General features: G+C 40.0%; 1 protein-coding gene across 1 annotated transcript; it reads left to right on the top strand.

Moving 5' to 3' along the window:
* Nucleotides 1–6,572: 6,572 nt before the first annotated feature.
* Nucleotides 6,573–14,448, top strand: apip (APAF1 interacting protein). The gene is made up of 8 exons (XM_086107537.1): nt 6,573–6,634; nt 7,983–8,051; nt 9,189–9,289; nt 11,390–11,438; nt 12,379–12,496; nt 12,760–12,895; nt 13,636–13,803; nt 13,893–14,448. The coding sequence occupies exons 2-8, from the start codon at nt 7,986–7,988 to the stop codon at nt 13,990–13,992; spliced, it is 738 nt and encodes a 245-aa protein (XP_085963663.1). The 5' UTR covers nt 6,573–6,634; nt 7,983–7,985; the 3' UTR covers nt 13,993–14,448.
* Nucleotides 14,449–14,674: the final 226 nt, after the last annotated feature.

Below are 14,674 nucleotides of genomic sequence, written 5' to 3'. Positions count from 1 at the left end.
GGCTTTCAATCTGATGATTCACAGCTTGGCCTTTTTATATGGTCGGGTTTGTGTTGCATGAATACATCATTGAGTAACAACACAAAGACACAAGGGCCTGAACACCTGTGAACACACCCTCTTCCTCAGAAATCGTCCGTGCTCATTTCCTCCTTGTAACGCAGAGCACTCTGAAACTTTGTGGCTATGATTTGCTGTGGTGTAGAATTGCCCCTTATCATACAAATAGGTGTTTCAAATGTTTGTTTTCTCATGAGGGACAAATATTATTTAAAAAGTGTGATTCTAAATGCGGTATTATTACATGAAGAATGATGGACTTTTTATTTACTAAAATCTCTTCCAAGGATTTCATGTCCCAACAGTGGTGGTTTTGGACACTGAATCTGGACCGCCGTCCTGACCCCCTTCCATACAAAGATTATACAGTAGTGCCATTATTATAATTGTGAAATAGCTCTGACGCAAAAGGTGAGACTAATGTGGATGACTCAACATTCTAGCAGTTGAATCCATCTTACTTTGTATGCAGGGCTCAACAGACAGCAAAGCATATTTCACAATGCAAGTTTTTGTGAACAACTCATGGAAGAACCCCCCCCCCCCCCCCGCCCCCCCACAAAAAACACTCATCAACACTCTGACACTATTGGTGTGACACATTCTGTATAAATAAAAACTTCATTAAAATAAGGCAGTTACACTTCATGATTATTTAATGAGTTGTACCATTAAAAATCAAAATCAAATCAAGTTTTGTTGAAACAAAACACTCGCTTGAAGTTACCAAGCATCCAACAAGAGGCAGCCAGGACTAGTGAGGAACAATATTGGATAAACTTTTGGTCAAGACATTTTGTTGGCCAACTTTGAGAATTGTAACAGCTGCCTGCCAACACAAGGGTGAATGTTGGCTTGATATTTAATCATACCGCAACGCTAAATCAAGCAAGTCCACAACAGTAACCCATTATCCATCCATCCATTTTCTAATCCACTTGTCCTCACGAGCCTATCCCGGCTGTCTTCGGGGAGTAGGCGGGGTACACCCCAAATTGGTTGCCAGCCAATCGCAGGGCACACAGAGACAATGTGAACAATCACAATGACACCTAGGGACAACTTAGAGTGTTCCATTAACCTGCCATTCATGTATTTCGAATGTGGGAAGAAACCAGAGAACCCGGAGAAAACCCACGCTGGTAAGGGGAAAACATGCAAACTACACACGGGAATGCCAGAGCCGGAACCAAACTCTGCACCTTTACACTGTGAACTGGATGTACTAACAAGTCGATCATCATGCCGCCCATAATTCATTTTAATAAAAGCTGTATATTTTTATAATGGGCTCCTGAAATGTATAGTCCTCTCCTTTGTAGTAACATTGCAGGATGGTCCAGTGTTTGTGGGTGCTCATATGTTACTGTATTTTCTGTTTATCTCACTCTGCCTGTACCTTCAACTGTCTCTCAATCGTGCTCTGTGTTCTTCCTGAAAACCAATGTCACTCAAGTCTTCTGTTTCTGCGGTGCTCTCAGCATGCTTCTCTTAAGGTCTTTCAACACCATTTTCTTCCTCTGTGTCAATGTCTCCCTCATTGTTATTAGTCTTTACGATACAGAAATCGGACGTTATGTGCTGTTTTATATTTTTGTGCTATAGACAATGGAGAGTAATACCCAACATTTCAGGAGCCCAGTTCATAGCCGCCTAATCTAGCGCAGTGGTTCTTAACCTTTTTAGAGGTACTGAACCCAACCAGTTAATATGCACATTCACCAAACCCTTCATGAGTGAGAAATAAATAAATAAATAAATATAGTTTACAAATTCAAGATACTGTATTAAAAAAAAACATTTATTAAAAATAGAAAAAAGGAAATTAAATTTCAAGAGATAAGTATACTTTTTAAAAAAATTGTACGACGTACTACGACAGTCACACGTTGACTACAAAGCGAACTAAATTTCCCACAGCACTGATTGGACAAGCAATGTCATGTGATCATCTACAGCCAATGATGGCCAAGCGGGCGTGTAATAACAAATTAACATGTTGAGTCACATGTGTCTTACCCTCCATGGCAGAGGCTCCGTCGAACCGCTGAGACTGACTCACCGAACCCCTGGGGTTGAATCGAAAACAGGTTGAGAACCACTGGTCGAGCGTCATGATAAGGTTAACTAACGGGAATGAGAATTGGGTTGAATGTGCCCCTGTGACAAAACCAGTGGGGCCAGCCTGAGACACAACAACCCACGTCATCACTGTAGGTTAACAAATATAGCAGTAATATTTATGTTTGTATACATTTGTATTATAATTGCAATTTGAATCGTGAAACCGGAGAGAAAAACATGTTAGGCTATCTCATTAAACAGTACATGGGGGGAGGAAACACATTATTAATACAAAACAATAGGTGGCCAAATGAAGAGGGCTCCAGTTAAATTCCGACACGCAACACTTCATGAAACAACAAATCATTTTTCATCAGTTATTTCCCTATTGTTACCATCGTTCGGGGGATTTTATTTATTTATTTTTTTGGCCAGAGAGGAAGTTCCCCACATGATTTTAAAGACTGGTGTGATTTTGTTCCACAGGCACTTTGTATTAGGTGAATAGCAGTAAGATAGTGTGGTTTAATGGTGACTGATGCACATTATAGGTGGGCACCCTTGGGCTATTAGGCGTAATCAACAACTGGCAACGTTTGTTTGAATTGCTCAACATGTGTGGGCGAGCACTTGTCCAGTCTTGCAATGCAACCAGGTTTCACTGAGTAACTTTGAATGGTGAAACATAATATATCAACTAGAACATTCTCATTAAAACATATACATGAAAAGTCACACGTATTGAACAAAGATGTTGTCAAAGACTGTATAAAAAATTACATCATCCGTTCATCCAGTCAGCCAGCCAAGCCAGCTAGCTACAATACCCACAATTTAAATGCTACCCATGACACAAGAAACTTGGAAAAAAAAAATGTTAAGAAAGCTTTACCATGTAAATTACACAAAAAAAGAGAACCCTATCGAGAGCATAGTGTGATCATGGCATTACTTGACTTGATAAATTAATTTAGTTGGGGTTATTTAGTTATAACTGATCACCTTGTAAAGGCCATTACTTGTTGCCTTAACAGTAAGGGCGACCACTAAAATGGTATTGCCTGTGCAAAACAACAACGGCATACAGTTTTGAGAATTCCAAACTGCCAGTTTTAGTGCAAAACAGTACAATCATGTTGAGTATGCACGTCCATCTCTTTCGCCTCATAACTTCACTTCTGCTTCCAGTTCTGCTTTGTGTTGCTCCACTGTGAGTCCAAATACCCACAAAGTACCCACTGTCCAAAATATTTCCTCTGGTATGTCATAAAAGGTTACAAGGGCAGTCATAAATGTTTGCGATGAAATCCTTCTGCCGTCAGACTTTGACGATTGTAGGTTTAGCCATAGCACAGTCTAAAACACAAAAGGAGAGCCGTTAAGATGCCATATTTTGCCATCGAGTAGAAAACTGTTGGCAACTCTCTACTGATGAAAGAAAAACCTACAATGATCATTAAAGTAACTTGAAATTGAACAAAAGTAATAACAAATTAAGAATTGCTTAAATATATGTCATGATAATCAGACATTACTTTTTTTTCTTGGTGGTCCAACAAAATTGTCATAAAAAGGAAACAATCACTGATGGCTTGGACTAAAATGTTGGTACCCTTATTTTAACATTTTATTACACAACCTTTTGTGGAATCACTGAAGTCAAATGATATCTGTAAGTCTCAATGAAACTTTTAGCATGTCTCGACAGGAATGTCTGCCCACTATTTATGAGCAAAGTGCTCTGAGCAAAGTGCTCCAACCTTCTCAGGTTTGAAGTGTTCCTTCTCTAGACAACTTCTTTCATTGATGTCTAACATTATTTATATCAGGACTACAGCTTGATGTTTAGTTCTTTGACATTCTTATTTTTCAACCTGTGTGTTTGTGTAATTCTGTTGAATAAATCCATGAACTGCAAGTGTGACCATGCTGGATGGCCTGATAGTCTTTCAGTTGTGTTTGCATACAACACAGGTTCAAGACACTCTGTGCCAGATTTAGCAGAGAAGCCGCAGAACACAACTAAGGCTGCTCTCTGTATCACAGCAACAGTTACATTTTCTTGAGACACACGCCACAGGCAAAATTATGGTTACGCTTTTGTCCAAAAATGAAAACCCACTATCGTCACAGAAGTAACTGATGAGTTGCTCAAATGCATGTATTGACAAGCCAGCATGCTTTTTGTGTGAGTGTTTTCTTTTTTCAACAAAATTTTACCACCTATTTTATATGGAAGTTTGCCGGTGGGAATGGACTTATATGATTTTGCTTGTGCCATTAGTACAAAGAAAAGAATACTGCAACTCTGGAAATTGTTCAGTGGGGCAGCCAAGGTGACATAACACCTCAGCGAAGGGTGGACAGGGAAGGTATCGTAGCATCCACAGTCAGGGTTTCATGAAATTCACACATATCCAGAACAATGCCCATCACAATCATAACCAAAGCAGGAACAAATTCGAATTAAAAAGCAACATTTTACAAATCTTTATTTTCTAGATACTGCCATTTTCTTTCTTCTTTCTTTCACTTGTCTCTGCTTATGTTTACTATCCCTTGATCGACTTCAATCGCAAGCTATCAGCCAATCACAGTGATTAATTGTCACAGACGAGCGACGGCATTTTGCATATGGTACGAGCTATGGCTCATCCTTTCAAATAATATTTAAAAAGCACAATAACACAAAAGACTCTTAATTCTTCACAGTTGTAAATGATGCTTTTGACATTTGTTGTTGCTCGTATTGTGAGTGTATGCAACATTGGTATATGAACGCATTTTATTTAATGCATCTGTGACTGTGGATGGTATGATTAACAACTATTTTTCAGCCATGTTGTTTTCTTGTAATAGAATGAAAGTAATGCTTTTGATTGATGTTGACTGTAAAACTTGAATGTCATTTACTTAAAACATTATTTTAGAGATTTCATTGAGCTCAATTGTGCATTTATTCTTTAATATACAGTATATATACAGTATATACACACACACACACAGACGCACACGCACATACACGTGCACTGGAGCAGGGGCGGTTCTGGATCAATTTCACTGAGGGGGCCGGGCTGGGGCCAGGGGTTTTGATGGGGGGGCACATTCAACCCAGGGCTAAAAAGACAGATTCGAAATCTTATTTGACTTTTTATTTCTTCAGACTTTGAAATTGTAGTCATACATTACAGTGATGAGAAAAAAACAGTATTAGGAGGGCTAAAATGTCTGTAAGCGTAACAATACGCTGTGTCCATCTGTTGAGAATATTCAAGCCAGGGGATGATATGGTACCAGCCTGCCGGGGACAAAAATGGCAAATACACTGAAGCTAGATGTTTTACATGCATATAATTATCCAAATTTTAAAAGGCAATGCCTTATATATTGATCCTGTTAAATAAAAATTAAAATAAAAAGGGAGACTAAAAAAGTTACACACACACACACACACACACACGCATTACACACACACACACACACACACGCAAACACGCGCACCCACACACACACACGCACTCACACACACACACACACGCAAATAGCACTCGTGTCGTGGTAATTTCCTTCTCTGCGGACTGCTTCTCATTTTCCCGCTCATTTTTAAATGGCGCAGCGCACTAAAGGGTCCGACTAGAATGTTAAATCACGCACTTTGGTTCCACCTTTCGCGTCGGCGACTCGGCACGACTGCGTAATCTGCGCTCGGAGGGGGGGCCACAGGGGGGGGGGCAGAATCGGTGCTACAGGGGCACTGGCCCCCGTTGCCCCCCCCCCCCCCCCCCCAGAACCGCCACTGCACTGGAGTCCAAACAATGAGATGCGATTGAAGGTGTTGGGTAAAGCTGCCCTACCCTAGAAAAAAACACACCAGTTTGGAGTTTGCTATTCTCAAGACGCATGCGGGCGTGCCAACCAGTCGACACCGTGCCGCCAATAATCGGCTGTAATCACCTGTAACAAAGCGCTTTGCAGAAATTTTCACACAGAAAAATAAAGCAAAGAACACATAGCATTACATATTGTCAATAATACAATCTTAACAACCATTTCTAAATACACCTTGTTGTTTGATGCGGTTGTAGTTGAACGAGGAGAGAATCAGTCATTTCATCTGTGGATCAGGCGCGTCATCACAGCGTGCTTGACGTCACACGCGTCTTCGAAAAAGTTTGAAAGTAAACGAGGCATGGCGTTCATTGACAAATACTGAGATCGGTGAATAAAAAAAGAAGTTGACACCAAAACATAAAATGTATCATTTAGTACAGTGGATTCGAATGAGTTCCACATAACACCTTTTAAAAACTGGGATGCATGCATGACATGCTTTTATCCCATATTCAGTACAAGATAAACGCGTACACCTTAACGCTGACCTACAGGGAGCAGGACTGCGCCATAAGAAACCCAACGCTGTCACAAACACACAAGAAGAAGCCGATACAACGCATGCGCATTACGTACTATTAGTATCATTGTTTTCCCCAATTTGAGCGACTCGAAACTGGTAAGCGTTGCAATTAATATGTCAGCAGAAGAGAGGAAATGAGTTGACGTGTTTTAGCCTTTGTAAAGCAAAGGTGCAGCTGTTTTTACTCCGTATTTATGACATCAAGCAAAGTCACTAAGGTCATCAATTTACCAAAACTTGCTTAATAAGTTATTATTAAAACGATTGCCGTGGCAATATTTACCTTTCGCTGCGCGTCTGTTGACGGGATGTCGACCAGCTGTTGGATGCGGGTTTTCACATATGTTCTCACTGACTTGTTATTAAATGAGACACCAGAACACTATACTTATGTGGTGACATCTTTAGGTGTCGTGGACTTCTATTAAAAAATATTTCGAAAGGCTGCATGCATCGTAGTACTGTCATTTATTTCCTTCAATGAACATTGCATGCAAGTTGTTGGAACGTGGGTGAACCTGATTCTCGTTGCCATCATCACTATTCCGACTTCTGATTACGTCGCAAATTTGCGTGACTGCATGTGTTCGCATATACAGTACTGGTCGACTGCGTAAACATGTTATTATGACTACATTTGAAAGACTTAACATTTTTTCCCATGACCTTTTGAAGATAACGGAGATGACTGACTCACAGAGTTTATAGCACAGAGGCTATTCTAATAAAAATTAGACTGGACCTAGAAAAAGATTAATGATTCAGACCTGTAAACCTTTTCTTGTGCCAAACTCTGCGTCATGTATGGTGTGTGCATGTTGTGATCATTTGGTTTGAATGCTGAGGTGAACTTTTGTACAAACCCAATTCCAATGAAGTTGTGAGGTACTGTTAAACACGAATAAAAACAGAATACAATGATCTGCAACTTTATTACATTTCCAAACGGATACACTTAATTGTTTTTCGCAAATAATCATGAACTTAGATTTTTATAGCTGCAACATATTCCCCAAAAAGCTGGGACAGATGGCAAAAAGACTGAGAACATTAAAGAATGCTCACCAAACACATTTTGGAACATTCTGCAGGCAGAAAGGCTAACTGGGAACAAGCTGGTGCCATTTTTTGTGAATAAAAAGATCTTCCCTAAATTGCAAGCAAAGATGGGTGAAGTTCATCTCTGTGAAAAACCACCTGAGAAAATAGTCGAACAGTTTAAGGACAAGGTTCCTGGATGTACAGTTGCAAATAAGTTAGGGATTCCATCATCTACGGTCCATAATATCAGAAATTAAGAGAATTTGGAGAAATTACTGCATGTAAGCGGGGGGAGGGGGGGACAACATTGATGATTCATGTTTTTATATCATTCTAACTAGTCACAAATAAAAATGAGTTCCATTTTAAAATGTCAAATTTTGTTGTGAATGTTATCCCACAGCAAATGTCATCTTTGTGTGGCACCAACAATGGCGAACAAGGTGCGGGTCCAGAACCAGCAGAAAAAGAGGTAAATATCATTTGACAGGGATGAAACAAGGAATTGGGCTTGCATGGGCTGTAAAATGCAGTCACAGATATACAGTCATACCTCGGATTTGGACCATAATCCGTTCCAGAAGGCTGTTGGAAAACCGATTTGTTCGAAAACCGAAACCACGCTCTTTTAAAAAAAAAAGATCTTTATTGAACGGGTCGTCTACCCGAGGAAGCGTCACTTCCTCGTGTAAAGGAAGGCGAGAGGAGTCAAGTGACGCATTCAAATGCGCTCAGTTTGGTCGAGAACCGATTTTCGGTCGTAATCCGAGGCATAAAAAACTCGAAATTTTTGGTCGAAAACCGATTTGGTCGAGAACAGAGACGTTCGAAAACTGAGGTTTGACTGCACTCATAAATGTTAAGAGATTGTGTATTAGTCGAGTCCCAACAAATAATTATTCAATTAGAAAACAACAAACTCATATCATTTATTATGTATTCTCTTTAAAAAATAGTGGTGTATATACTGTATATTTGATGAAAGTTACTGTATTTATAGATCAAATCTGAGGGAATGTGAGAAATAAGAGCTTGTCTACATCTGTTTGTCCATCCATTTCCAATATTGCTTGTCCTGGCATAAGGCGGGTTCTCAAGCTTTACTGGTTGCCAGCCCATCATAGGCCACAATCATTCGCAATCACATTCACCGTTTGAATTGATTGAATTAGTGCCTTCAATTAGATGAATAAGCGCGTTTTTGAAATGTGGGACGAAGCTGGAGTACTTCAGAATTGTGAGGAAAGATATGCTAACATGCTCAGCCTCCCTGCTGCCAGATGGTGTATTGTGTATGGCCAAATAGTGTGTATGATTACCGGTAGTTATCTTGAGAGCAGCTGGACTGTTACTGAGAAATGTAAACTAACTGAGCCTCACTCCCCTCGACTCCGAAAGCCACTTACCCCCGTTCGACAAAAACAAATGAAAAATGTTTTTAACTTAGTGTTAGGCTTAAGTTCCACGAAGAGCTCACTTGACAGGAGTAAGAGTATTGGGCTGTTGATTTAAACGACGACCACATCTGATCATTCAGTTCTGCACTGACTCACTAAAATTTTGAGTTACCATATAGAGACTGGGCCCTAATTATTTGTTTGTGTTTTAGGACAAGGAGCATCCTCGTATGCTTATTCCTGAACTCTGCCGACTCTTCTACCAGCTGGGATGGGTTACTGGGACAGGCGGAGGAATCAGTTTGAGAAGAGGGTTTGTATATAATGAGCTACGCTCTTTTCACCCCAGTAAGCTTATCAAAAAAGAAAACTAGTGCGACAAAAAAAAAAAACATGCACAGTGGCAAATCGGGCCCATTTAAAACATTTTGTCATTTTTCAATACTTTGGTCTAACTAAATGGTCTAACTTCCCTTTGCAAGTGTCAGCTCGACTTCACACTTGTTGTGGCCATTAATAAGCTTCTGGCGTAATTGTCGCTGGATAGTTTTTTTTTCTTTTTTCCTTTTTCCTGAGCTGTGGGAAATGTAGAGAGGATGAGTGACTGCTTAATGTGAACGTACCATTTTTTTTTAAACAAGCTGGAAAGTTGTTTTAACAAGTGGTAGTGGCCATTCCATGGTCAGACATACTTGAAGCCATTTTGACACTGTGGCAGCTACAATGGTGCCATTAAAAAGCATTATCTGATCGGTCGAGTCCAAATTTATTCCGTAGGTCAAACTTAAACCGCCTTCCACGCATAACTTATTTATTGTGCACCCTAAACTGAAGGAACACATAAATCAGTAATGCCTGATAACAAATAACAGAGTGTCTGCAGTTATAATGCAAAAGACTGAGCATAATAACTCTTTCCTGTCATCACATTTACAGGCCAAGGAAAGGAAAACAAAAAAAAAAAGTTAGTGCTCTTAAATGCATTTTTGTAACCTGTTGCTTCCTGTGATTGATCCACTTATTAAAATGGGAAGTCCTGTATTTCCCAATAAATAATACCTTTAAAAAAAAAATACTTTACAAATACACAGCATAAAAACTGTGTTTCTCACGAGTCAGAACTGCTGACGGCAAATGCCCATGCACCAGGGTACTTTGTAGCTCATGCCTCCACCATCTACATTTCAGGGCCTTTCTGCTTCTACACTTGTGCAGAGGTAATGAAGCACTTTTGCCATCCATTAAACCCATTATCATTGTCCAGCTTGATAAAAAGAAAACACACACACACACACACACACACACACACACACACATATATATATATATATATACTGGATATATATATATATACACACACACATTGCTTGTCTAGCACAAAGGAGGACCCATTTTGATGTCTTTACAACTCCTAACTGTTGTTCTTTTGTGTATGTGTGTGTCTGTTTGTGTTTTATTTAATCAAAGCTCTGAATTATAAATAAATATGATTTCTCTCTCCCACTATAGTGTGCAAAATGTTGTAATAATGTCAAAAGACATTATCAAATAAAGAAAGGAAACATGAGAAAAGGAAAAAAATATACCGGTATTACACAAATTTTTAAAGGTGTCTTTGTATTTAGTGTGAATAGAGCGGAGGGATATTGGGGAAAGGAAACATAAATTGTTGTAATGATGCATTTATATTACGGTGTATGTTTTTATTGAGTATCCTATTTTTGTGCTAAGTCACTTTTTTTTCATAGTTTGGCTGGTCCTGCGACTCATACTATGGTGCAACTCAACCCCAAAATCTCCATTCCCTAATCGTGTTGACGCCAGTAAACAAGTTCCTGTTGGATTTGAAACTTCCGCTTCTAACTACAGAAAACCTTTTTATTTTTAATTTGAAATGGCTTACCCTAACTAGAATTCCACAACACAACACATGTTCTTATTTTTTGGGAGAGGGGTGGGGGGGGGGGTTCTGGAATGGATTAATAGTATTTCCATTTCACGAGAGAAAATTGATTTGAGATACAGGTGTTTTGAGTTACGAGCATTGTCGCAGAATGAATTAAACTCGAATTTCAAAGTACATCTGTATTTCATCGTGCCGAACCATATCGGCTGTGCGCACACAAGTTGTCGACATGGCACCGTCCTGCTTCAGTGAGTTCTGTCTGAAAGGGACAGACAAACAAATCCCCGCTCTACTTTTAACGCCGCTGATGGGCGAATTCACTCGAAAACCAGTGTGTGTGCTGAGTTTTTCACACACCATGAAACACATTTGAAAGGAAGGGCAGCAATAGCTCACGCTGTGTGAGGGTTTCAAATTTGACACCCCCAATGAACCACACATCCTAAAATGTTGATTACGCGCTGTATTATCTTCAATATTAAAACATGTTTGTTCTGTGACTTACAGAGAACATATCTACATTGCACCTTCTGGGGTCCAGAAAGAGAGAATACAGGTCAGTCGTGATAATAGTGTTCTACATAGCCTTGAAAAAGTATTCACTTGGATTTAATTTTTACACATTTTGTTTCATAACAATCTCTAGTTTTAATTATTTTATGTGAAAAATCTGCACAAAATAGAGTTTATATATTTTTTCCACGAAGTAGCACCCCAAAAATATTTAGTACAATGTACCATGATGACCAACATTAAAATACAGTGGCGTAATAGGCCTAATTGTTCATTAAAAGAAAAAGGTTTTAGTCCCTAAAATAATAAATAAGTAAAATAATGGAAGGAATGCAAGATACTGTAACATGATATAGTTTGAACTTTGGCTGCAACTAACCATTATTATAATATTTGTTTAATCTGTCAATTATTTTGTGGATTTAATCGACAAACAGGATTACTGTTTACACACCCCTGAATTTGAGGCTGTAATTGAACAAAGTGAGAAAAAAGTCAAGGGGTGTGAGTACTGCTGTAAGGTACTGTATGTCCATCCATCCATCCATTTTCCAAACCGCTTAATCCTCACTAGGGTCGCGGAGGGGGGTGCTGGAGCCCATCCCAGCCGTCTTCGGGCAGTAGGCAGGGGACACCCTGAACCGGTTGCCAGCCAATCGCAGGGCACACAGAGACAACCAACAATGCACACTCACACTCACACCTAGGGACAATTTTTAGCATGTTCAATCAGCCTGCCATGCATGTTTTTGGAACGTGGGAGGAAACCGGATTACCCGGAGAAAACCCACGCAGGCCCGGGGAGAACATGCAAACTCCACACAGGGAGGCCAGAGCTGGAATTGAACCCGGTACCTCTGCACTGTGAAGTCGACGTGCTAACCACTGGACTACCGGGCCGCCTGGCACTGTATGTCATGCTGTGTAAATCTTTTTAGTATCAACTGTTGTTGTCCGTGTGTGTGTGTGTGCGTTTTAAACAGCCAGAGGACATGTTTGTGTGTGATGTGGAGGAGAGAGACATCAGTTGTCCGCCTGCCTGGAAGAAGTTAAAGAAGAGCCAGTGCACCCCATTGTTTATGAACGCGTATACGATGAGAGGTGAAATTGTTTTATCCATGCACTGATATAACAGTTGACCAACAACTGAGCCAAATATTAAGTAGATGTCTACAGTAATGCGATGTAAGGAGTAAGCTATTGTGTTCAATGGAAAGTGTATGGGAATTTTTTTTGGGAAGTTTAGTGAACTTTATCCTGTTGTTGATGTTGAGCCGTGCATTAAATACTAATGTCCTTCATCATGGAAAAATCTCAAACTGAAAAACGTGTTTTTGTTTTTGGAAAAAAAAAAAAAAAAACAGGGGCACAGGCAGTTATCCATACACACTCCAAAGCTGCTGTGATAGCAACCCTGTTGTATCCTGGTAAGGAATTCAGAATAACACACCAGGAGATGATCAAGGGGATTCGTAAAGGCACCACCGGCACCAACTATCGGTATGGAATCAAGCATTAATCAAACAGTTGGCCGACCGTAGTTCTTATTCATGTCTTAGTGAAGTGTAAGCGTGTTCTGCCATTTTCCAGGAAATACAAATTCAATTACAGCACAGCAATCAAGGATGACACCGTATGTCTTAGCATGATCTTATTTAAAGTCTTCTGCAAGCATTTAGAGGTTCTTGAACTTTTTGTATTTAGGTCAGCATGCCTCATCTGGAATTGTTGCAGTTGACTAACCATAAACAATTCGTTAAGGCGGGGTTCATGTAACTAATTAAGTCATCATTATTACAGGGAATCCTCCAGTATGAATTGGACCAACGGTTATTTGGTTTCCCTGAGGGTAAATATTAGCATTACAGTCAAGAAAGATTCCCTTAAGTTCTACGCCACTGCAAAGCACTTTTCTTTCTTTTGGGTGCTATTTTCTTACAATCCAAGTGATGATGATAGTGGCTGTTATGATGTAAGCATGATAAACAGCCCATTTACAAACTGCTGATACGAGGTCAGGGGCAGTGTGTCTTTCTGCGTTTTTTGACGGACAAAAATTTAAAGACATTTTTGTTCTCAGCCGGTGTCAACGATCTAATCCTCAATGCGCAAACCTGGTTTGATGGATTCACTTGCCTGTGTGACCGCAGCGTGTCAAGCCTTGAGACAATCTTAAGTGCGGTCGAGACTGTTTGCCATCGGACTGATGAATGTTTAAAATGTCTTGTTGTCTACTGCAGCTATGACGACACTCTGGTCGTGCCCATTATCGAGAATACGCCAGAAGAGAAAGACTTGAAAACTCGGATGGCTCATGCCATGGAGGAGTACCCCGACTCGTGCGCTGTCCTTGTTCGCAGGCACGGAGTGTACGTGTGGGGCGAGTCATGGGAAAAAGCCAAGACCATGTGAGTATTTCCCAATCCGAAATAGATCCATTGTGAATGTCGTAACGAATACAAATGTTGAAATAATCTTTGTTGCTTCACATTTGTAGGTGCGAATGCTATGACTACTTGTTTGACATTGCTGTTCAGATGAAGCATTGCGGACTGGACCCTTCAGCTCTTCCAGAAGGAGAGAGAGGAATAGTTTGACATTTACAGGCACCTTTTAAAGTGACACTTGTTCAAGGAAGGTCAGGAAAGTTCAATCAAGAAGCAGATTTTAATCATTTTGCTTTCATGCCAGCCCTCCACAATTTGGACAGTGATTGCCGATTCAGAGTTGAAGGCCTCTTATCCGGAAAGACCTTGAGAGAACGGCTTCAGGCTCTGGGTGTGAAATTTGTATCATTAAAATACATTCAGTTTATATGCAATTGTTATTTTGTGCCTGTACTTAAACCAACAAAAAGAACGAGTACGTGTTCCACAAGATATCCGTTTTTTTTTTCCCCACAAATAGGAATTAATAACAAAAAGTAAACCTTCGCCTAACTGTGTTATTCACACGAAATGATGTATGTAAAATTGAATGAATATCAGCGGACACCAATTTATTTAAAGACTGATTAACACTACAGGAAATGGATAATAAAGACCTGACACCAATTGTTTTGTCTCTCTCAGTTGAGCACTTTCAGGTGAGTGGGTGTTGTGGTGGCATCACACAGTGCCAGTATACACTTGCACAGCATGTTTCTAATCCTCTGCATCCTCCCCTTTTTTTTTTTTTGAAAATGAGAGTTGTCCCTTCAATAAGCTCTCTCTGGTGCCCCGATCCCATTTCCTCCACCACTGTGTATCTGCTCTAAACAGACTGCAGCCAAATATGTCA

Source organism: Hippocampus guttulatus, chromosome 3 (assembly GCF_054856545.1).
Source record: "Hippocampus guttulatus isolate MCC_2025c chromosome 3, RoL_Hgut_1.0, whole genome shotgun sequence".
Lineage (NCBI taxonomy): Eukaryota > Metazoa > Chordata > Actinopteri > Syngnathiformes > Syngnathidae > Hippocampus > Hippocampus guttulatus.
Note: the sequence above shows the minus strand (reverse complement) of the source record. Positions and strands in the feature narration are given on the sequence as shown.

Excerpts from the sequence above, each read along its gene's own strand:
- apip (XM_086107537.1), top strand. The coding sequence starts at position 7,986 with ATGTCATCTTTGTGTGGCACCAACAATGGCGAACAAGGTGCGGGTCCA. Across the intron at positions 8,052-9,188 it reads CAGAACCAGCAGAAAAAGAG|GACAAGGAGCATCCTCGTAT; the intron begins GTAAATATCATT and ends TTTGTGTTTTAG. Across the intron at positions 13,804-13,892 it reads TGGGAAAAAGCCAAGACCAT|GTGCGAATGCTATGACTACT; the intron begins GTGAGTATTTCC and ends TCACATTTGTAG.